Source organism: Harmonia axyridis, chromosome 3, assembly GCF_914767665.1.
Source record: "Harmonia axyridis chromosome 3, icHarAxyr1.1, whole genome shotgun sequence".
In the NCBI taxonomy this organism is placed as follows: domain Eukaryota; kingdom Metazoa; phylum Arthropoda; class Insecta; order Coleoptera; family Coccinellidae; genus Harmonia; species Harmonia axyridis.
In genome coordinates, this window is record NC_059503.1 from 29585778 (window position 1) to 29610295 (window position 24518).

General features: G+C 34.6%; 1 protein-coding gene across 1 annotated transcript in view; it reads right to left on the reverse strand.

The window, feature by feature from the left end:
- Positions 1 to 816: 816 nt before the first annotated feature.
- The window catches only part of LOC123674737 (uncharacterized protein CG3556), a 37424-nt gene continuing 13722 nt past the window's right edge, over positions 817 to 24518 (reverse strand). The window contains exons 4-9 of the mRNA XM_045609794.1: positions 23798 to 24044; positions 10319 to 10566; positions 8279 to 8439; positions 7968 to 8169; positions 7522 to 7866; positions 817 to 5349 (exon numbers count right to left, since the gene is read on the reverse strand). Coding sequence (XP_045465750.1) covers positions 5288 to 5349; positions 7522 to 7866; positions 7968 to 8169; positions 8279 to 8439; positions 10319 to 10566; positions 23798 to 24044 — 1265 coding nt within the window. The 3' untranslated portion in view covers positions 817 to 5287. The remainder of the gene's footprint in view (positions 5350 to 7521; positions 7867 to 7967; positions 8170 to 8278; positions 8440 to 10318; positions 10567 to 23797; positions 24045 to 24518) is intronic.

Below are 24518 nucleotides of genomic sequence, written 5' to 3' on the forward strand. Positions count from 1 at the left end.
TTATTGAGTATTAGAATCGCATGCGGAAGTTCGATAAATACCTTGCTCCTTTAAGTTTTTTCTCCTTCATTCTTATATCCTATCAAATTCAAGAAATTTTGATATACAGGGTGTTTTCTTTGGGATGAATCTTATTTATCGATTTTTCCTAGGCCGGACCTGGAGAATGAATTCAGTAGCTGTGTCTGTATGGAGTAGTTGTTGCAGAGAAAAACGTACCAAATATCATGAAAATATATACCTATATTTTCTTTCGAACCACCCTATAGGGAGTATCGAAAGTTATGGGTAATTGAAGAAATTGACAACATCAATAAAACACTCTGTATCTTAATTATGAAAGAGATAGACCCTTCAAATATAGATTATTCTGACTCATTTCGGTGTCTTCTATCTACCCTTAGTTTACGCCCATTAACCAATGAATCACCCTGTATATTGATAAGGGTTTAATTTTTTTTTGATTTCAGGTGTTCTTTGGTGAAATTGGAAATAGTTATTTGTGTTTGTCATGAATTTTGTGTGAATCATAAATTCAATATGCCTTATCTGGGCCCAGAAAGAATGAAATTAACTTTTTCTTCCATTAAACATATAAAAATTAACTTGATTTCTCTTTTTCTGTTTTCATCTCATCTTTACAGAAAAAAATCAAAAGAAGTCCCGTCCCCAGTGCGACGGGCCGAAACTCACAATTTTCCTCAATTTTGAGGAATATAATAACATCATTTTATTACAGTTTGTCCTGAAGAAGATGAAGAAAAGTAATGAAAAGGCATTTCTATGTATGAAGGTTATTAAATAAAAGAAACACAATAAAACGAAAAAAAGCATTTATTATGTCTTATTCCCATTATAATATCATCAAGCTGACATAACAAAAATAAAACATTATCAACAGTCTTGCCATATTTTAACAGGTATCCATCTTGGAAATCATACACTCTAAGCTAAGGTAAATATAAAAGTACAGACAAAACAAAATATTTAAAAGTATTGTCTTTTAATGCGCCTTTTATAAACAACCACAATCCGAATTTTTTATAGTACATTTAGTAGCGCTGACACGTTGATGTCGACAATGCCTTCTCTGAATGTATATCTTTGTATATATTCATTAGTCATTACACAAGGCCTAGTGTCCGTCTGAAGACTCAGTTTTTTTTTTTTTGGTTTTTTTTTTGTTTTATGTTTTTTTTTTATTTTTATTGTTTTATCTTTTTTTTTCTTGTTTTTCGATTTCATTTTTCAATGTTCTTTTCAATTGTTTGCGTTAGAAGTCCAGGATAGTCCTTGGAAAGAATGATAGAAGAAGTTGAGCACTCTCTCAACGATCATTCTCTCTTTTGGCACCTTTCCTTGTCGTTTCAACCTAAACGTTGAAATGAAATAAAAAGAAAGTAGATTTACTTGAAAAAAATTGAAATAAATGTAAACGAAGAAATTATAGCTACAAATGCCCCCAGATGGTCACCATTAATTTCGAAACCTTTGTTTCAATTATACAAATTAGCAAAATTTTGAAAATCTGAACAGTTCGAATACGAGGATCCATTTTTTTGCAATTTATATTTTTTCCCACAGTACTTTCAAGAAAAATCTCTAGCTTCCAAGGTCTTTTTATGTTATTAATTTGTATTTCTCTGTTACTCCTTAATTTTTTTAGTTCAATTTTGAGTTTTAGTAAGTTTACCTCCGATTTTTTGAAGTACGTCGATTTGAATCGATTTTCGATTCGATCTCGTTAATTTATAATTATTGTTTCTGGGTGAATCTTCTCCTTTCAGTTTGCTATCGAATTACTTACGGAAAGGTGGATGCTTTCAAATACATTTCTTTCAATTGACCATCTGAACATACTCTCTACTTATAAAATGATATGAGAAAGATGGAATTTTGATAATTTTCGATGAGATTTGGCTACCTAAATTCAAAAATTGAGCTTCCTGATATATTTTAAACGTGTAATTAATTCTTGAAACTTAAAAAAAAGCGGATGTTGAGAAATGAAAGACGTGCACGTCTCTTTCATTTCTCGTCAAAATTCAAATCTAATCTTGATATGTGAGAAAATTATTGTCGTGAGTTTTCTGTTGATAGGAAGGGCTGATATGTGTGATGGTGTTTTGAAGTACTTTCGCTGCAAGGAAGATGGTCAATTTAAAAAAATGCACAGTGAAAGTTCTAGAATTTCCGGGTTGTTTCATAGGGGAGAGAGAACAAATTTTGTGCGTGATTCCACCAACAATCATTCGAATTTCAGTTTGTTTTTCGAGGATTTCAATAGCAATTTTGGTATTGGATTGTGCGTTAGTCTTTTCAATTTAATTTTCTGGAAGTTTTTGTGAACATGATGGTTTTTAGATAATTGTAAATTTTTCGAATTTTGTTTCATTCATGCTTTTCTCACTTTAAGGGTGTGAAGCTGAAGGCTTCACGGCCCTTTTGTTCAACAGAGTTGAAAAATTCTAGACTCTTTAGTCGTAGTAGTTTTTCAACTTACGTTTCGCATCCAAGGGCGGCCCGAGACTCCTGACGGGGTCGAAGTTATGTGCAGTTTTTTGATGGGACCGTTTCGTACCTTATCTGCTTGAAACGCTTGTTCGCATCCATCTACGGTAAACATATTTCATTATTTCTAGGGCGTCATTTAATGCTGGAATGAACCGAATTGACGATAGGAACGAAATTTAAATGTTCACCTTCCACACTTCTCATCTCTTTGATTCGAGCACGCGTGGGGACAGTGCACTCGGACCAAAAAAACAAGAATTGTGACTGCTTATCCTGCTCCCATTCATGGATTTAGCGGCAAACTATAAATTCTGTTCGTAAGTCGTCAGTTCGTAGCATTCCAAGGACAGAGTCATAAATAGCGACCTGGAAACATCTGAAGATGCCTACCGTATCTAGGTGAAACTCCAAAAAAGACTACGGTTAAAAGCTTGGACTTTTCCAACTCCCGATTTCGCAAAATTTTGTAATTCTGTGGAAAGACACGGAGAATATCCGAAGAAAACGTTGTCTTCTTTCTCATAACAACCCTGAAAACGTTTTTTTTTATTTTCAGTGTCAGGACCACAGAATGCGATTCATAAAAAAAAACGGTTATCCTCCGATTTTGTGCGTTACTAATCACTCCACGTTAAAATAAAAGGTCAATATTGCGTGCTTGTTTCTGAGTCGTATCTCCCATGAAAATTGACGATAATTTCGTAAATAAACGAAAAAGATGAATTTTCGGAGGAATTTTGTGCGTTCTGAAGTTTGCTGTTGTGCGTTAATTTTTTTATTCATTCATTCACAAATAGAAAACATTCTCGAAGAAAAATGGTAATTTTATGTCACACACAAACTCACAGCCAATTTAATTAGCTAATTCCTGAAGTCTTAAAAAATTAATTGAAACTTTAAATTCTAGGTTAACACCCAGTTGCAGGAACGTTCAATAAAATTTTAACCCATCACTAAAAGGTGCTAAAAGATTTTAATGACGTATTAAATTTAAACTAACGTTCCTACAACTGGTGGTAAGTAATTTTTTTTTCCAATCGTATCGCTGTATTTTTCTGTGATGGTTGAGTTGGGATTATCCATTTGTTGTTGTTGTTTTCCATTCATACAAAAAATTTCAGCTCATTAGCACATTTCTATTCCTGAATATGGTTTTATCAGCTGGGAACTGTTTTAGTCTAGACTTCTTTTTGTATTTGAAATGGTATCAGGCTGAAATTCTCAATGTTTTGATCTAAGATTCACCCAGATCTCACCAATAATCTCAATAGTAATGTGGATCAATTTAGGTAGTTAATCAGAAGAAAATATGATTTTTGTCAATTTGAGTTGAGATTTTTTGAGTTGAATGTACCTATTTTATATATTGGGTTTGTTTTGAATATTAGTTCGAATATTACAATTTCTTCGTGATATTCAAGGATTTAAAGGATCGAATCGAGTTATCCATTATATTATTACACCCTAAACTGGTCTTAATTGATTCCCAAATTGAAAATTTTGTGACGATTAGAGTTAGATATTAGGAAATTAGGATTATTTTTGTAAGATCTTCATTTTTTATAATTCGGCGATTGAATCTTAGGAAGCACTATCGACTGAAACTGAGTTCAAATCGAATTTTGAGATTTCATGTTGGTTACGTGGTGAATTAGATTTAATCTTATTGTTTATTTTTCATAATCCAAATGATTTGAAAGATGGAAATCAAATTCAATAGTAATAGATTTTTTTTATCACAAGAATATCAGACTGGTGGCGTGTCGAATAGTCTCTTCAATCATTCTGTTTCGGAAAATAATTCAAGATGTAGAATTCTGTTTTGTTCTTCTTTTATGACCGGTATGACCTTGATCTTCAAGAAATTTTCATACGTTGTGATGACCGGATGCAATATGGGACCAATTTTGTTGACATTGTAATTTAAATTTTTTCAGAAGCTAGAAATCAGTTTTTATACGTAATTTCTCTATCATTTTCTTATTAACCTCCATTTTTGATTATTTGATTATTTATTTTTGCAGGACATTTCAAATTTGAATTCTCCCCAAGTTTGCCTTTTTCGAAAGTGTTCATTTTCAAATTTTCAATTTATTTAATTTCAATGCGATTTGGAAATGAAAAAAAATGGATCACCTGAGATGTGAATTTAACCGGTTTGAGGTAGTAAATTGGCTTTATCGCAGTAGCTACTGGGGGCTCAAACGCAACCCCGAACCCCCCTGAGTACTAAGTTCGATCAATGAGCCTTTTGAAAGTATCGATATCAATAAGCCTTAGAATGCGAATTTCGAATGAGAAAACTGTGGAATCGGTTACTCCGGTGGTTTAGAGAGAAAACGCTATTATCTCCATTGATTCGAAGTCGCAGAGGGGTTTGCGAGGTAGAAAAAAGGTAAATCTGAAAGCATCTTGAGAATCTCAAAAAATATAGTTGAAGAAAACTAAGGTTTGAAGTTCCCTTTTAGTCGCCTTTTACGACAAGCAGAGAATACTGTGGGACTATTCTTGAGATGGCCCACCCCACAGGGCCTGGAAAGCTTTACCACGTTTCTCTTCCACGAATAACCGCCATCAGGTCACTAAAAGAAGGCATTCGAACTTCCGAGTAATTGCTTGGAAAGATGATACAAGTTACAAAAATCTAGAAGCCTACGATTAAGGTAGTAGGTTGAAAGGTTTAGCAGTCATGTTGCAGTCATCAAAATACGCATTTCACACAACAACGTTTCGCATTTTAAAATGATCCTCGTCAGGCCCGCACTTATCCTATTTATAGTTTCTTGTACCAGAAGAGGTAGTGGTCGCCTTCTTCTATCAGAAGCTCGTCTACACCTGTAACAACATAAACATTATTAGTAGAAATTGGGAATTGTGATGAGGTGAATTAAAATTAAACAAGAAGTATTATACAATAAGCTTTTAACAATTTCAATATTCTTGAAATGAGGTGCAGTTCGATTTGAAAACAGTTTGCAGACATCTCAGCAGATCATATGAGCGATAAATATTGATGAGAATTTTTCAGCTGAAAATATTCAGTAATTTCGAACTCTTCAAGCGAATTCAGATGTTTCAGTTTTTTCCAAATATTTTGATGATTTCTTTAATTTGCCTGATCTTTTATTGATATTATAAGTAGTTATGAAGTAGAGTTGAGTAATCTAAGCCCTTGAAACATATATGCGTAGAAAGTATACTGCCAGACCCCGCATAAAACATGAAATGTAAAGCATTTTAAAAACTATTCATTTTAGGCACAATATGACTCAAAAAAATGAAGACCTACTTACTAGGGTATATTACACTAATGCCACTATAGTTAACATATCAATTTTCATCTTTTTTTTTGTGAACTGTTTCAAACTAAGCCAATTTCAAAAAATTGTAAATATATTAGTTTCTAGACTTTTTGATGTTGTTGGAATTTTCAATCGCATCCATTGTGATTCGAGTACTTAGGACTTCGAATCATGATAACTTTGAATGAACTTACAGATTTTGAAATGAGTCAAAAAAGGTATAAGATCATCACATCCTTTAATAATTTTTCTAATTCAGATCTGATAGTCCAGTAGACCAATACAAAAAAAAGGGGTCTGCTGGAAAAAAATCCGAACTTGATGAAACTTCTACAGGTTGTTCGGGGGTGTTGTGGGATGACTGTGTCTAGTTATCCAACACGAGGATCCTGTGCTAACTTGAGGAGGGCCGAAGAACCTCAACATTTTCGGTCTTTTATCAGTTTTTTCTATAAACCTCTAAACTAAGTAGTTTTCGACCAAAAAAAGTTGTAGAGCATTAAATTTTCTACAAAATTTGAATTCACAATTTTTTTTGTGGACCTTATATCAATTGAGATACAGTCGATCAAACTTCTACAGATTGTTCGGGGGTGTTGTGGGATGACTCTTTCGAGTTATCCAACACGAGAACCTTGTGCTTACTTGAGCAGGGCCGAGGAACCCCAACATTTTTGGACTTTTTTCGGTTATATAAAATCATTATTTTCAAATAATAATTGGTTATTATTCATTGATTTTACCCAGCTGATCTGATTATTAAGATTCAAAATAATTATGGGTTGATAGGAATTCACAGTAAGGTGATAAACATGCTACGATAATATTGAAATATCTACTGTTCAACATAAACATAGGCTTTTAGTCAAAGCTACCTCCACCTCTCTATGTTTCAATATGTCGATATTGATGAGGAATTTCTATAATTACCATAGAATCGTTGGTAATTGATAGTTAGAGAGTCAAAACCTTTGCTTTTTGCTAATTTTTGACATTTTGCAAAAATTCCTTTAGTTTTGATTGGCTGCTTATTGGTTGATATGAAGTTTAGAAAAAAGTTTCTGAAAATGAAATTATAGAGGATTGAATTATCTACAACTTTGAAAATGAACATTTTGGTCGAAAACTGGGCAAGTTCAAAGTTATAAGCAAAACACCGAAAAAAGGTCCAAAAATGTTGGGGTTCTTCGTCCCACCTCAAGTTAGCACAGGGTCCTTGTGTTGGTTAACTTGAAAAAGTCATCCCACATCATCAACCCCGAATAACCTGTAGAAGTTTTATCAAGTTCGAAATTTTTTCCAGCAGACCCCACTTTTTTTGCTTTGTCTACTGGACTATTATTTTAATCGACTGTATCTAAATTGATAATGGGTTTACAAAAAAGTTTGAGCATACAAAATTGTAGAAAATTTAATGCTCTACAACTTTGAAAATGAATGTTTTCGTAGAAAACTCATTGGGTTAGAAGTTATGATCAAAATACCGAAAAAAGTCCGAAAATGTTCTTCGGCCCTCCTCAAGTTAGCACAGGGTCCTCGTGTTGGATAACTTAACAGGGTCATTCCACAACATCGCCGCAAAACCTGTAGAAGTTTCATCAAGTTCGAAATATTTTCCAGGTAAGATGTATATATCTACTGGACTATGAATCATGTTGATCGAAGCGACTCAATCTTTTGCTTCTTATTGTTCGCTCTAACTTACCAACTGGAGCCACCAATTGATTGGCTGGAGGAGCACTAGGGTCTGGTACCTCAGGCAGCCTGTATAATAACCAATAATGATATCCCATTGGTTCTTCTTTGTAACCAGCCAAAGTGTGAACATAATGACCATTAGGCCATTCGGATGCTTCAAATGTGAAATGTGGATCTTGTTCCATAGCCATCTGCATGACGTTGTAGAAAGACGTATTCCTGGGAGCTGTTATTGCGATGGTAGAGTTCTCGGTGATGTTGGAGCCTACCCAAAGGGTGTACGTCACTGTGACATTCCTAATTTCCGAATCGTTCCCATGAGTTGACAGAGACTTGGTCAGATCAATATCAACTAGAAGGAGAAATAATCAATTAAAATATGAATTATGTAATAGTGATTTTGAATTGTTTGGGTTCAAAAAAATTTAAAAATTTAGTTAAGCCAGGTTTTACCGTGATTGTCGAAATCTGGATCGAGTCTTCCACAATCTAAGGTTCTTATAGCTCCCAGTCCCTTTCCCAACAGAGCCATGAGTGCATCTGCAGTGAGTCCTGGATCTGTGAAAGCACCATCAGGATCTTGTCTACTTTCTATGTAGGCTCTTGCTGCTGTTCTGTTCCAGTTGGAGTTACTTTCTGGTACTTCTTGGAGAGCCTTGAAAAATTCAATGATTGAATGTGTCATGATTACTTTTAAAATGTTTTATTAAAGAGTTCCATCATAATGGGTTGATGTGATTGGTTTTATCCAAAAAATATCTCACCTGCATCGTGATAGCCGTGTTATATATGTTTCCAAAGCCACCATCACTGTGCTGCTGTCTGGCTAGACTGATCGATGGACGCCGCAAAGAATGCTGGAGATTCCTATGCCTGTGGTCCTTGACTATACAGCGCAGCGCCAGAATCGTCATGGCAACCGTATCTGAAATATCGAACGGGAAAGATCTGGAATAATCGTGACAAGTGGAGTTGCTAGTTTCGTGTCCAAATTCGCAACTTGTTGCTCGACATGATTTTGTTAAATTGAGGGTATGCTCGCATTTGTCTTAGCAAGTTAAGATAAAGTTAAGTTATTTATAGTCTTGTGGTGAATTCACTGGTTCAACGAAAATAAAAATTCCGTTGATAAAAATATGGTTGTACAAAATATTTCATATTCAATGGAATGTAAATGGAGGGGTCAAAGTATTCGAGACTATATACTGCAAAAGGGAATGATTTTTTTGTTAAATTTCATTTCACCTTCAGACGACAATTTCACACAGAAGAAAATACAGTTTCAAAAGAACTAAAAAAATGTTAGATAGTTTCAGGGCCGGCGTTAGGGGTGAAACAGTGAAGCGACTGTTTCAGGAGCCTATTTTCGATAGGCGGCAATTTAGCCCAGTTTGTGGCAACCCTTTCATATTTCGGAAAAAATGTAGTTTTGATTCTTAAAAACGAAATGAGGTTGGTCCGCTTTGCTGCGTTTTTCAACATTCCCTGCAATAAAAATCTCCAAACCGGCTTTACTAAGCCCCCTGTTAAATAAATAACACATGACAATCGTACCAATATAAGCAGCATTGCCTATTAGCCTAATTGAATGAGGGATGGAATGTATTTCACAAAGAGGAAAAACAACACTTCGAATTACGTGGAAGTTGTTTACACATTCAACATATAGAAAATTCCTACGATTCTGAATTCGAAACTAAATGTTGAATGTTTTCAGCGGAACTTATATTTTTAATCCCATTTAGTTCTGGAAGCTTTGCATGCCTTATCACCCTTTGTATCTTGTGGTGTGATAGGCAATCTTTCATCGATTGTATGTGATCGATTGTGAATGTGAGATTCAGATATATTACTTACGCATTGTTTATCGGAGTCGAACAAATCCAGAATTTTATTGTAGGTAAAAATGTCCGAAAAAAAAAGAAACCCACTGGAAACGACTTTAGAAAGAAACGATTAGCAAAATCGCTAGAGAAATAAAAAATGGCGAATTATCATCGATGTGATGTGTTTTGTTGGCTGGGGGGGTGATACTTTTTCAGCAGGTCGCCAAAAAATTCTCTGCTTCAGGCGTCAAAATTGCTTGCATTGGCTCTGGATAGTTTATTGGGCTGTTTCCATCATCTGTGCGGTTGGTTGTTACTGACGTTTCGGCAAGCATTCGCCTGCCATCTTCAGGGTGTTGGTACTGAGAAGAACCGTTTGCTATCTGGATTTGTACGCATCATACTTTTTTTAGAATTCGTCTGAGGGTATCAGGGTTTCAAGCAACATCGTCTGGGTTGCAGTCCGATCACTATAACCACTAGTCTACAGAAGCAGGTTAATGGTGAGAGTGAATGGACTGCAACCCAGACGACGTAGGTTTAAACTCCGATACCCTTAGACGAACTCTAAAAAAGTATGGTGCGTACAAGTTCAGACAGGCAATGTTTGGCAGACGATTCTTCTCAGAACCAAACAATCGGTCCTTCTCTGGACTAACACCCCGAAAACGATAGGCGAATGCTTCATGCAACGTCGGTAATAACCAACCAAACATATGATGATGGAAAGAGCACAATAAACTATCTAGCACAGTATATAATCCATCATCAATATCTAAACAACAACTACAAAAATGTGGATTTTCTGATGAAGAAATTTCTGAAGACTGATCAAATAGTGCGTCATTGTGAGATAATACGCGTCAATGAAACCATAGAAAGTTGCGGTGTATCTCTCACCTCTTGGAGTTCATCAGCCTTTGCCGATTGGATAAAGAAAAGTAGTTTGAGAGTAATAATAATCAATATAATACTCACCAATGTTGTGGTCTTTAGCAGTATTGGCAATGTCCAGTAATCTCCTGATTTGCTTCTTCCTGACATGTGACTTGGCGCTACAAGCTGCTAAGCTGGCGTAGGCAAACTCCAAGTCATGGACTGGTTCATGGTGTAGTAAGGTACTGATGAGATCGTGTCCATGGAATTCTCTTGGGTCTTTACACAGAGAGCTGATAGCTAGAGCGTACTGTGCTAACTTAGGAGGGGTTATGGGTATCTCCCTATGTCTGCGGAAGATTTTTTTATTGTTTTATCTCACTTGTTGTTATTAACATTTATCAATATTTTTAATGGTTTGAGTCTTGCGTCAACTTGTCTGTCAAAAAATCATTGTAATTCTTGGCGTTGATGGCTAATTTTTAATGGATGACTTCGTTAAAAGGCAAAACAGTCATATTTATGCTTAAGAAATTTACGAATGATTTATAACAAGCCAAAAATTCAAATCACATCACTATTTGGTGGAAGATTCACTGAGTTCTATTCTCCGAAGACGATTCAGATAAAATACATGAACAGTATGGTGATTGTCATCGTGCTAAGATAAACACGGTTTTTGATTCTCAGTTGGAAGAAATTAGTCTCAAGTGTTTTCAGCAAAATACTGACATTTGCCATACTGTTCTTTATTGATCAAGCGATTTACTGGTTTGATGACAAGGGCGGCCCAAGCCTTCAATTTTGGGGGGGTCGCCGCTTCAAGTTTTTTGATGGGACCATTTCGTACTTTGCCTGCTTGAAACGCATATTTAGTATTAGGTGGTTTCTTTTGGGGGGTCATGACCCCCTTGACCCCCCTGGGTCCGCGCTTGCTTGTCCACTATGCTCTTATTGCTCTTGCGTTTTGACACTTTTGGAATATTTGCTGTTGAGTTATTTTTAGGTTTATGCCTTAAAGTCAGTGACCACTAAGTAACTGAAGTTTAAAATGTATCTTTGCTTTAAAGATAATGGAATTTCACCAAAAGAATACACAGGTAGACTGCAGTCACCAGGTGCGTTTTATCATAAAACGTATTACAATTATTTCTGAAGAAAAATTTAATTGATACTTTGAATCTTGCCTTTGAATTTGGAATTTCAAGTCACGGCAAAGGAATATAGCAATGTATCTACCTTTGTGCTTCAATTCAAGCTGAAAACCCTAATACTATTTACGATTTATATTTGAAATCTTCAAGAAATAATGATTTCATCAATTCTAATTATGAATCTTCAGAATCATTCATAAAAAAAGTTACCAATCTAAAATTTCTACAGTTAGATAAAAAAAATTAAGAAAGCAGCGGAGTTTTCAAGCGTTTGTTCATTCATGCGCCAGTTGTACCCTTGAACATTTTTAAGTTTATTCGATCATGAGATACTAACAGGATTAAGTCTAGAACAATGACCTATATTCATTTATAGTCAATAAAAATTTGAAAACATTAAATTTTTGATGTAATTTGTAGTGAAATATCCTGTATATCAATTTCTCAAGAAACAAAATTATGCTATCTGAGATAATTTATAACAACTACATTCGACATGAAAACATGTACCTACCTACAATGATTCATGAAACACCATGTTTATGTATTAATGTACATAATATATATGTATGGTGATTTAATACGGTATGCCGGGCACCAATGTGTCCAAGTTTCAACGACCGTTGCAGCTTCTGGTACAGACAGACGCAGCGAATTATCGATGTCTGGATTTGGCAGTCGTATAAGCTTGTTGAATTATTGAATTAGGTCTCGATGCTCGTATAGGTTGAAGAATATAGAGTTTCTATTGTGTTAAATTAGTGTAAGAAATTGTCTTCTACTTGGTTTACTGAATTGGAAACTGACGTGAACTCTGGAGTCTTTGAGCGTTCGTTCATTAATTTGCCAATTGCAGCCTTGGATTCCTCATTTTTTCGATGTTTTGCTTAGTTTTCCTGATTTTGACCTAGCTATCAACACGAATTTTGCAAGAATATTGTAATTTTAATTCTATACACACACAAAATAGCAACCAACCTGTTTGGATCTGTCATGGAAATATTGGGTATGTCTTTTTCAATATTCTTCTTGAATTCTCTTCGATTCTATTTATGTTATCAGCTTGAAATTTGAAATTAATATTTTATAACACAGGTTTGACAAATATATTAGGTAAGATATTCAACGTTATTCCAGAAAAAACTCATGGTCCAGTGGAACAGTGCAACGATGAAAACAACTCCGTGATACAATATCGAATAAACCAATGTCCTCTCACAATGCTGGAGTGAGGATGGTCACAGTTTTAAGAACTGCGACTTTTAGTCGCTATCTAACAGTGAGATGGATGGCTTACAATAAATTTATTCCATTGTATGCGGGGAAAAATGACACAAATAATTTCCTCTGTGAAAATGAGTATCCCATCGAAGTGCTGGAATAAATTATATTCTCTAAAAGCTCCAAAAGTTTGGCAGCGTTCAGGTTACCATTTATAAAAAACGGCCATATGTTGTATTCATGTCCAAACATTGAGCTTTTGAGGACACTGACTACGCATAGAAATACTTAGATACTTTTTCTACCGAGATCAATATCTTACTACTGATTATGTCTTCTATTCAACGAAAACGATGACTCATCAGTGAATAAGATATTGCTTAGAAATACACAATTTCCATTCTCTCTTTGCCTCATTTTTCCATAGAATTCTATACGTTTCATTTTCCTCATTAGAAATTTTTTGACATTTTTTTATTTGATAACATTGGTCACCATTGTTTTTCAAGATATCTATCGCTCATATCGACTCGTTCAGTAATTTGTTTAATTTAACAAGGTGCACAGATTTCAACAGCAACACACACATTTACTCCTCAGACGATTTTGTTTGATGGTTTTCGGTGGTTTATCAATCTTGCTATTATTGTATGTTCGTAAACACCCACATTCCTCGAATTTTGTAATTATTTTAGAAAAAGCGGAATTGTGGTGTTGGCTTATCTTTAGTCTACAATAAATGCATTTATTGTCTCTTCAATTGATTGAGCACCAAAGTACCATTTTATAATTTGAATTTTTGGAATTTGTTTTTTTTATTATTATATTTCTTATATTTGTATTATTTATTTCATTTTAAAATCAGTTATGGATAAAAACAAACTAAGTATTTATCCTCACAACAGGAAATTATTTGTGCCTTTCATTGTCAAAATTAAATTCTAGAATTCAAGTCGCAGCACTAGATCAGAGGCCACAACTGTGACTATCCCCACTCCGTTATTGAAAGAAAACACGTTTATTCGATATCGTATCACGTAGATGTTGCACTGTTCCACTGGATCAGGAGTATTCTCTGGAATAACGTTGGATATTTCCGAATGTATTTACCAAACCTGTAAATTCAACATTTGAACTCCGTTCTGTGGTAACGGAAAGATTAGGCAATTTTTTTGGATCTTATCGAATTTTCTCTTAATTCGGCGAGGAGATAAAAAAAACTTCGCATTGCGCATGAAATTATAATTTCAGATCTGAATACAATATTTCAATTCGATAGAATCCATAGTTCTGAATTTCTCAGGAGCACAATGCTCCGAACAGTGATATTTAAAGAACCCTTAATCTGATTCTGCTCAGAGCTGTATCTAGGGTATGGAAAAGGTGGTACTTGCCACGGGCGCGAGGTCTGCAAGGGCGCCCAAAAATATCAAAAGAAAAAAATATTGAAGCTCCAGGCGAAATAATTCGAAAGATCACAATTCGGTTTTCATGTTATACCTATATACGCCTCGCAACGAGCGATGCCGAGAAATCTGGAAATATTTAAAATATTGCTAGCCTTTCCTAGAATTTGCGAACTAGGCCTAAAATATTTACAATCAACAAAACTTCAAGGCAAGAAAAAATATAAATATGGCTATGTTCAAGCAGGCCGTAATCTAGTCATAAATATTTCTGTCGGGCGTCGGCATGTTCAAAGGAGCCGGATTTAGATCGTAAATATTACGTACGCACATCGGCATGTGTGCTTACCCCTATTTTAGCGAATTTTTTGCGCTTCATCAAGCTTGTCGATAATTCGTCTATTTTTGTGTGAAAAAGCCACCCCTCAAACTTGATTCGGAATAACTTTTTTTTTCATATTTTATAATAAGAAAATTAATTTTGGATAGATTGATCCATTCTTAACGAATCTCTCGTAATTTTTTGCTAAAATTCAGAGTTTTCAACAGCTAATACGCCTGAGTTGTGGAGGTTGGAATTATTTTCGACCTCAAATTTTTTTCCAATAGGCTCATGTCAAAACGATATTTTTATTAGTACGAATATAGAAATATTGTAAAAAAAAACAATTATAAACTTTTCACAAATTAAAAACTACTTTTTGGGGGCTGAAATTAAGCGGGGGAAGGCTAAAAAAAAAAGAAAGACCCTCCCATTTTTTTCGAAAAGGAATCACTTCCTAAATTTTTTCGCAACTATTTATATACACCTTGTATAATATTGTGTATTCTTTTAAAACTTTAACGAAAATATATGACTCAAATTATGAACAAAAAAATACTATGAGAAAATATAATGGATGAAAAAATATTCTAAAATGGGGGGCGCTGTCTAATATTTTGCCACAGGCGCGATAGTACCTAGATACGGCTCTGATTATGCACATTAATTAACTTTTTCGCGGTGTTCGCAATCCGAGCCAAAACTGAAAATTTCAAATTTCTAGATCTTTCCAATGAAGAGTTATTGTTTTTGAACGGCCAGGCCGACGGATAGGATTGAGCCAAAGCGGAATTTGAGAATTACAGACATTACGATGAATTGATAGAGTGATACAGGGTGTTTCATTGGGAAACGGAAATACTTCACAGGTGCATAGGTGGCACCAAGGTGGTTCTGGAGATACCCCATTTATTGGGTCTTACTGTCTTCGTAGCCGAGATACAGGGTGTTTTATCAATTTTGCCCGTTTCTTTCTGAGGCCATAACAAACGAACCACCACCACCCGGTATATTTTCTTCATATTTGGCAAATATATTCCTAATTGAGAGCCCAAACGTATCATGCAATAACCGCCTTGAAAATCCAGGTCCGGGCTAACAAAAAATTATGAATCGTTTGAATCGTCGAAACATCGGAATTTTGGAAATCTGTTTTTCTATTCGAAAACACCACTAAAAACTAAACTGAGACGTGTACTTCAAATTTTCGCGCAGACAGTTTTACTGCACAAATTTTCAACGTAAAAGTGAAGTTTTTAAGAACTTGGATACCTGAAAGTGGTTTGAAGTGAATTTTAACAATGAACTATCGAAAATATCGAATCCATAATTATTTCAAGATTACTTTGTAAATCATTTTTACATTGATTTTCCTTTTTATAGCTGTATACTATTTCAGTTTCTATTTATTGAGAATTGAGTTGCATTAGGTTGATATCGTTGATATTTTGAAACAATTATGAACAAAAGAATAATAACAAAATAATTAATTAATCTGAATTATTTTAAACAAAAATAGTTTTCTGTCAAAGTGATGGTTGTCAACCTACTTGATTGAATACGAAATTTTATGATTATTCGCAGTAGTGAAAAGCTCTGCTGAAAGACACAATAGACTTCACACACGAAAAAGGACTATGATCTCAATAACTAACTCATAGATTAATCAATAAAAGTTTTACTTCCAGCAAATCAAATTCTTAAAAAATTAATGTTTTCGTTGAAAATTTGTGTAGTAATGAGAAACGCCGAGAGACTGAGAGAGTAACTCAAAAATAAAAACTGAAATGGTATACAGCTATAAAAAAGAAAACCAATGTAAAAATGAATTACAAAGTAATCTTGAAATAATTATGGATTGAAAATTTTTGATAATTCATTGTTAAAAGTCACTTCAAACCACTTTCAGTTATCCAGGTTCTTAAAAACTTCACTTTTACGTTTAAATTTTGTGCTGTAAAACTGTCTGCGCGAAAGTTTGAAGTACACGTCTCAGTTTAGTTTTTAGCGGTGTTTCCGAATATTCAAACAGATTTTCAAAATTCCGATGTTTCGAGGATTCAAACGATTCATAATTTTTTGTGAACCCGGACCTGTATTTTCAAGGCGGTTATTGCATGATACGTTTGGGCTCTCAATTAGGAATATATTTGCCGAATATGAAGAAAATATACCGGGAGGTTCGTTTGATATGGCCTCAGAAGAAACGGGCAAAATTCATAAAACACCCTCTATCTCGGCTACGAAGACAGTAAGACCCAATAAATGGAGTATCTCCAGAACCGCCTTGGTGCCACCTATGCACCTGTGAAGTATTTCCGTTTCCCAATGAAACACCCTGTATATTGAGGGAATAAGAGAATAAGAGTTCAAAAACAACTTCGGTTTCCGCATGAAACGTCTTAAGAGGAAAATTCTTCAATCAACTTATGTGCCTACAAAATGTTGGCATAGTATGAACTTGCACCTCCATCTTTTCCCCCACCTGTTTTTCTCTTCCCAACATTCCACGTTAAATCGAGTGTCACTTCTCTACTATCCCCCAGCTAACAATGTGTATTCATTACGGAACTTCTTCCATCTGAAGTTAAATACAACTTCAAGAACACTTGGAAACTCATTTAGGAACTTCCTCCGGTTGACATATAACAGGCGCGGAATTTCCCGACTTTTCTCGGCTATAATCCCATTTGCACGAAGGAATCACGTCTTTTTTCCCGTAATCCATGTCTAAAAAGTCCCTGCAATTTATTACCGTCGTCAGATTTGAATATTTCAAGACGGAAAAAGGCAGGTCGAATGCCTGAAGTATACGACGGGTTCAAGAATATATCCCTGGGGTTGACCGATGTATAACGATGAGTCATTTGTTTGTCGGTCGGGTGAACTTTGGAGGAGTTTCGGATGAATGCAGTGAGATGAGCCTTGAATAGATTGTGGGATTGTGAATAGAATCAGAAATAGTTTAAATTGACGTATACAGGGTATATTCAGAGTTAAAGTTTCTATATTTACATTGAAATTAAAATTAGCGGTAATTTTTTCAGGAATTGTATAATGAAAATCCTTTTTTTGGTTGATTTAGTTTCCTAGATTTTTTATGGTATCTGTTGGCAAGACGGTACATTTAGTTTAATGATGCTAGGTCAAAGGTGTCGGTAAGCTGAATTACTTACCGACGTCTCCATAAATTTATATTCATTTTCATGAAAATTAGAACCTTAAAAAAATTAACGATATAGTTAAGGGAAATGCGGACAAAACGACATATGCGGACAAAATGAACTTTTAGATTTTTTCAAAATTGGCGCCTTATAAGTCGGGGTTTTACGGTTATTCAGGACCCGCTTGTGATGATGACAATTCTGCGAAGAAATTGACATCCTGCTATCTATTTCGCTGGTGCAATAGATACAAATGCGTTTTGGTCGGTAAATTTTTTTCTCTATTTCAGTATCGTAATGAGTTCATTACAGTTCTAAAAACAGTGCTGTAATGAACTCATTACAGCATCGTTTTCAGTTATATTTTTCGGTTTGTAGTTGTCTATACTGACTTTCAATCCTATCAAATTTTAACAAACGTCAATAATTGTCAAAATGATATAATTTGGATATAGTGAAATGATCTGCAACATTATTCGCAATTTCTCTTAATTCCTGTGGTGATAAATCGATTTCGTCAGACATAATTAACGAATTTAATGCGTAATTGTAAATTATTCCAAAATTCGAAACATACGATTCAAATTCATATTCCATAATCTGTCAATTTTCGTAACAGTCACACCAACTGCCAAGATACAATACAAATGTCACTAGGATGTATAATCTGAATTTTTCATTGAATTTCGACAATATTTCATCAAACTTGACTGAAATAGAGAAAATATCGTCTAATACTCGTTGCAGAAGGCTATTCCAACACTCATGCGTTCGAAAACTCGCTCCTTAGTCGCTCGTTTTCGAATTTCGCATTCGTGTTGTAATAGGAGCCCATTCTGCAACTTGTTTTAGAATATACTATTTTTGTTCACTTGGCTTCTAAATTGCTTCTGGAAAGTGTCATGATAATATTCATTATATATTTTATGTATTTCTCTCATTACTGTTATGACGTAATAATATGTATAAGATTGAAGATAAATATTGGTTTTGTTCTGAAATTGTGCTTCGATATTATAAAAAGTGTTTATCGGACAAAATGACATACTATTTTGATGGACAAAACGACATAGTATGTCATTTTGTCCGATATATGTGAAGAAAATATATTTTTGGAAATATTATAGAATTTTATAGATTAATTTTCACGTGAAACTAATGAGATCATATGTTATTTTGTACATAATTTGCATGCACTATACATGATAGAACGTGAAATTTCTTGTATGTATCTTGTAAAAAATAAGTATATTAATTATCGATTCCTGATGATTACAATATACCTACCAGGAACTTCTAAAGGATTATTATCCTTTCGTTATAAAATTCTTTCACCACTTCCTAGGGGCCAAGGGCTAATTTTGACAAAATCAAAGCTAAATCTGCTGCGAACAATCTACCCAAGAAGAAGAAACAAGAAGTTACTAAAATATTAATTCAATGATGAAAAACTCGGTGGTAAAGAGAACAAGACCCTTGAAAAATAAAAAGTCGATGTCCACGAAGAATCCGACATTAAACCGTTTAAAATTAAGAAAAAAAGAGAGGATGACGATGACTGCCCCTGCACTAATTGCAGTGACGTTTTTTTCGTTCCAAACCTGGTGAACAGTGGCTATGTTGCATTCAGTGTTTTCACTGGGCTCATACATAGTTTGCGACTGTCTCGAAAAGAACCAAAACGTTCATTTGCGAGCTTTGCATTTAAATATTATGTATGTCATAATGTCAATTACTAGTGTGTCATTTTGTCCTGAGTATACGGACAAAACGGATTTCGTTAGAAGTCGAAATAACTTCTTATATCTTTTATTTTTGTAGTTGAATTCAATTTTCAGCTTATGATACAATTAACCAAAGTTAGTATTGAATACCAAAATGGGAGTATTAATCCAATAACTAAAAATATATGATTGAAAAATTAAACAGTATGTCAATTTGTGCGCATTTCCCCTACTAACATGGACACATTGAATATAAACGTATAGTACAATTTTTTATGGTGATGTCTCATGTATAAGTGAAATTGATTTTCATTGAAACTGATGTAGCAGATATGTCACTTTTATACGAGATGAATCATAAGTAATTGAAAATATTTCAAATAAACAATAATGTGTCCGTAATATGAAGATTTGTCCCAATGCACAGAGATACACGGTGTTTTATTTCTTCTTTTTTTTTCTAGGGGGTCACATTGATTGTTTCTTCTATAAATTATTTGTGCCTTGTACACTTAAACTATTAGTCATTATATTTTCATATTCAACAGGTCTTTAGTTACTGTAAACCCTATTAAATTAAGAGGGGTTTATACTACGTGGCATTCTCGTGATCTGCTAAAGTTTTCTCTCCTGAGTGTTTTTTAGAAGCCACCACTTTTTAGGATGAGTTAAGCAATCCTAAACGTTCCTCTGATTTATCGTCTCTTTCTATCACATGCAAGAATTCAAATTACGTTTTTACATCTTTATTTTCAATTTTAGAAGAACCGCATTCTTAACATTTAACAAGATTTACATATTTTTATGTGGAAATTCATAAAAAAATAAATGTTCATTAGGAATCATTATGTATGTAGGGTTGTTATATCGTTGTCTAGGGGTTTATATAAAAAGGCCTCCGGAACTTAACTATTGTTTATTTACACTATGTACAATTCAACTTCAATTGAATGTACAGCCACTGAACTTTCGTCTATTGTCTGATTATTCGAGTAGATCCGTCTATATCTAACGTCGAATTATCTAACTAGCTGCGTCTAATATATTTGCGTCTATCACGTCGAATTCTTACTATGTCCGTCTATTCTCTAACGTCGAATACCACCCTCGTTCGTATGTATCGTACTCCAGTCTCCGTCTCAAGTACCTCTTCCCCTTACGTCTCCCTATATCGATAAAAACTGCATGGTCCACCGTTTTAGGATCCATCGCGTATGTTTCGTATAGTCAAGTCAGTAGCGTATCATTCAGTCGGGTGTTAAGAAGTCGGATCCCACATGTATATGTTTATTTATTCTCCAATAAGAAATTCATCTAATCATTTTTTTCATTCTAAAAACATAATAAATAAGGATTTCCGCAATGAAGAATTCTTAAAGATGAATAATAGTAAAAACCTCATATAAATCGAGAGCCACTAATGTAAAATAAAGCGAACTAATTTTTCGACTGATCGCTGAAACGGTATCTTCCCCTTTTGAGCTAAATACACGTTTCTGGCAACCATCAGTGGCGTACGATAGGGGGTAAAAGTCGTATTGATACTATCAAAATTCACGCCATTGGTAATTTCGATTTTGTCAAAATTTTTAGATTTTACTATACTTTCTACATTAATATCGAACTCTGCACTTATAGCGATAAAGCCATTAAGTATTTCTCGAGAAATTTAGTGTTAAAAATGAAGCTGCACCATTATTTTGATGTTGATGTTCGTTAATTATTTCGATATTTTGGATCGTAAATTGAACTTCAATACTCATTACCAAAAAAATATAATGTCATTTATGGAAATTATTTGATTGACAGATGCATTAGAATATTGAAAACAAATTGTGGTTCTGAAAATATTATGATCTGAACTAAAGAAAAGTACAATACCGAATAAAATAAAGAGACCTGGGAAAGAGTTAAATATAAAGTTCTCAAATAAATGGATCGGAGACTTCATTGACCTACATCTCTTTATTTGAAACTGAGTGATTTCAGTATTCAGAGGTATATCATAAATAGAATAATCAATGAATAATATATAGGCACTTCTTCCAATGGTCAAGGTTTGAATAATCTGGAGTTCAAGTTAAATCTAGGATTATGTAAATTTATAAACTCTAGTTAACGGAGGATATTCTTATTTGCTGTAGTTCATATCAGTTTTTTTATCTGATAATTGATACTGAGATTATGTTATTTTATGTTGCACAAATATTTTGCGATATCTGAATCTCTGAAAAATCAAGATGTACTATATTTTATTTTCCATAACATATTCAAGTCATACCATAACCTACTTGAACATTTTTCTACAGATATTTCGCAAAACGGTCAAGTTGAGCATACTTCATTCAAAAAATTCATTTCGAAAAATGGATAATAACGAATTTCGTGTATTGATATAGCATTGTCTTTTGATGGAAAAATACTATTCAAGCAATGCAATGGCTTGATAAATTTTATTCTGATAGTGCTTCTTTGTCAACACTCGTTAATCATTTTGTAAAAATATAAGACCTCAATGAAACATGAAAATTTCGATGAATAATTATTCTATAACATGAGAAAAATCTGTTCAAAAGTTTGTCAAAATGAACGTAAAAGATTTGAAGATATTAATTCTTTAAGGATATCTTCAAAAGGATTTTTATTATTGGAAATAAATTAAGGGAATAAACTACCTATTTTTCTCATAACTGTGCGCATAAGAATTGTAAAACACCTTGTATACTTGATAGTTTAATTACTGAGAGTTCGATTAAATGAAAAAGTAATAAATTTTTATGAGATGTTTTCGATGTTAGCAAAATAGTCTTCAATTAACTTTTTATGGGTTTTTTTGTTTTATGTGTTAATCACTACGTTGGATGCTCATCTTGCTTGTTTCAGGTTGTCCTATTTTCGTCAGGATGTGACGGATATTGATTCGTCCTTGAATTCTGACCGAGTTTAGGATACTGAGATACGATATATCGTCATCATGATACATTGATCAACAATTGCTAGGGATCACTTATGAACTTCTCTTCATTTGTATTTTTTTCAAGTTATCTCGTGAATATCTGTACATTATATGTTCTCTAAGAAAAAAGTAAGATGTTTTGAGTTGATTATATCAAAGTCTTTCTCACTTCATCGGCTCTTGTTCACATAATCGATTATTATCTGTAGGCTGTTACAGGTGGAGTGAAAAGCAATGTGGTATTTGTTATTAAATCTGTTTTTTTCTCTCGTTCAAACACATAAGGTGACAATAATTGAAGAAATGAGAACAATATCAGCTTATCAGTCATGCCGAGAAGACGTTTGGCTCCTGTGCAACTGGACCAAATCATACGGTGGATACAGGAAGGTTTGTCCCAGCGTAAGGTGTCCCGGCGGTTGAATGTTTCGCAAAGTGTCGTGAGTCGGGCTTGGAATTGGTTCATCCAAAACGACTCAGTAGCTTATGTTCATGGGGGAGGTCGGCAGCGCAGTACAACAGCTGCCCAAGATCGTCTTTTGATCCTCAATGCTAGGAGAAATCCCACTTACCCGGCGTCGCGGCTCAATAGATCATTGAGAGTTGCAACAGGAGTTCTAATTTCGAACCAGACTGTAGGACGACGACTACATGTTCGTGGTTTGAGAGCACGTAGGAGGGTACAACATCCCCGTTTGAATAGGGAACACCGGGTTCATCGACGGCAATGGGCTGAGGAGCACCACAATTGGACACTTGAAGATTGGAGCCGATGTTTATTTACGGATGAGTCTAGATTTCGTTTGGTCAACTCCGATGGACGTATTCTTGCTTGGAGGGAAAGAGGTCGAAGGTATGCAGAACAGTTTATGGTACCCACAACAGCTTTTGGCGGAGGTTCTATATGTGTATGGGGAGGCATTTGTTTGAACCAACGCACACAGTTGGTTGTTCTGCAGAACACCACCATGACCAGCCAGAGATATCACGATATGATTATTGAACCCATAATTGTTCTGTTTGCGGCTGCCGTGGGCGAGAATTTCATTTTAATTGACGATAATGCCCGTCCACACCGTAGTCGTCTGGTTAATGAAGCGCTAGAAACTCATGCTATTGATAGGATGGACTGGTCAGCTCGCTCTCCAGACATGAATTGCATCGAACATGTCTGGTCTGAGATGTCTAGACAATTGTCAACCTTAGAACAACCGATCAATAACCTGGGGGACCTTTCTAACGCTTTACGGGATATTTGGACGAATTTGCCCCAAAATTTTATAAATCGTTTGATCGAAAGTATGCCTCGTAGGGAAGAATGCTTGAGACGAGCTCGTGGCGGACCAACTAGGTACTAGCTTAACCAAAATTTCAGCCTTCTTGTGGTTTCATCATAAAATTTTTATGTTATTCAAACACAGAATTTTGAGTGTTCCTAATAAAGTCTTTTTTTTCTCTCCAACTTTCCATTTTTTCATTCTTTTCTCAAGTGAACCATATTATCAACTGAAAATACTCTGATATCTGACTAAATTTATAATCTTGGAGCGAATATTTCAGAAATAAATTTAGAACAAGTAAGTGATCCCTATCAATTGTTGAGCAGTGTATAATACAGGGCATTGTCAACTCACCTCCAAAGAAGTATGACGATTTCGATCTCCAACTGTTTAGCGGAGAGTTCGACCTCAAGTTGATTGGGAAGAATGGGATTGAGGTCATCCTGCATAGCTGCCAACCTGAGGGCTGTCAAGACCTTGGCGGTGTCGTTTCTCCAACTCCAGTCGAGCTCCCTCTGTGTGATCAGCCATGATAACGCTTTCTGTACGCTCGTCTCGAATTCAGGATACTCGCTAGAGTATTTGACACCTTCGGTGGTGGCTTAAAATGAATTATTTTGTCATGCCTAGTTTCCAGGGTGATAGCTCTAATACGAGCCCAATAGCGACATTGTTTGAACTTTGGAGTAAATTAAGAGGTAACCTATAAAAACCTTGGTGAACTTTGCAACATGACATTATGAAATTCTACAAAGGTCATTTTTTATTGGATGTAAAAGGACGAAATCTACTTCCAGTGACATTACATGGCCTTTAATTTCATAAAAAAATTTAATGCCAATCCTATATGGTACATACAATAATAATGTATATTTATCCTTCAAACCACATATTATTAATATTGAAATTTACAAACAAAAAAAATAAATAAAAAACAAAGATATTTATTCTTCGTTTCATGGTCAAGAGTGCTGTGGAGAAGTGCTGGAGAAATTAGAATTGATTACAAGTAGCGCTTAGTTTGTACCAAATAGTTCCCAGATTCGAAGTATGTGAAGAAATGTTAGTGACAAAA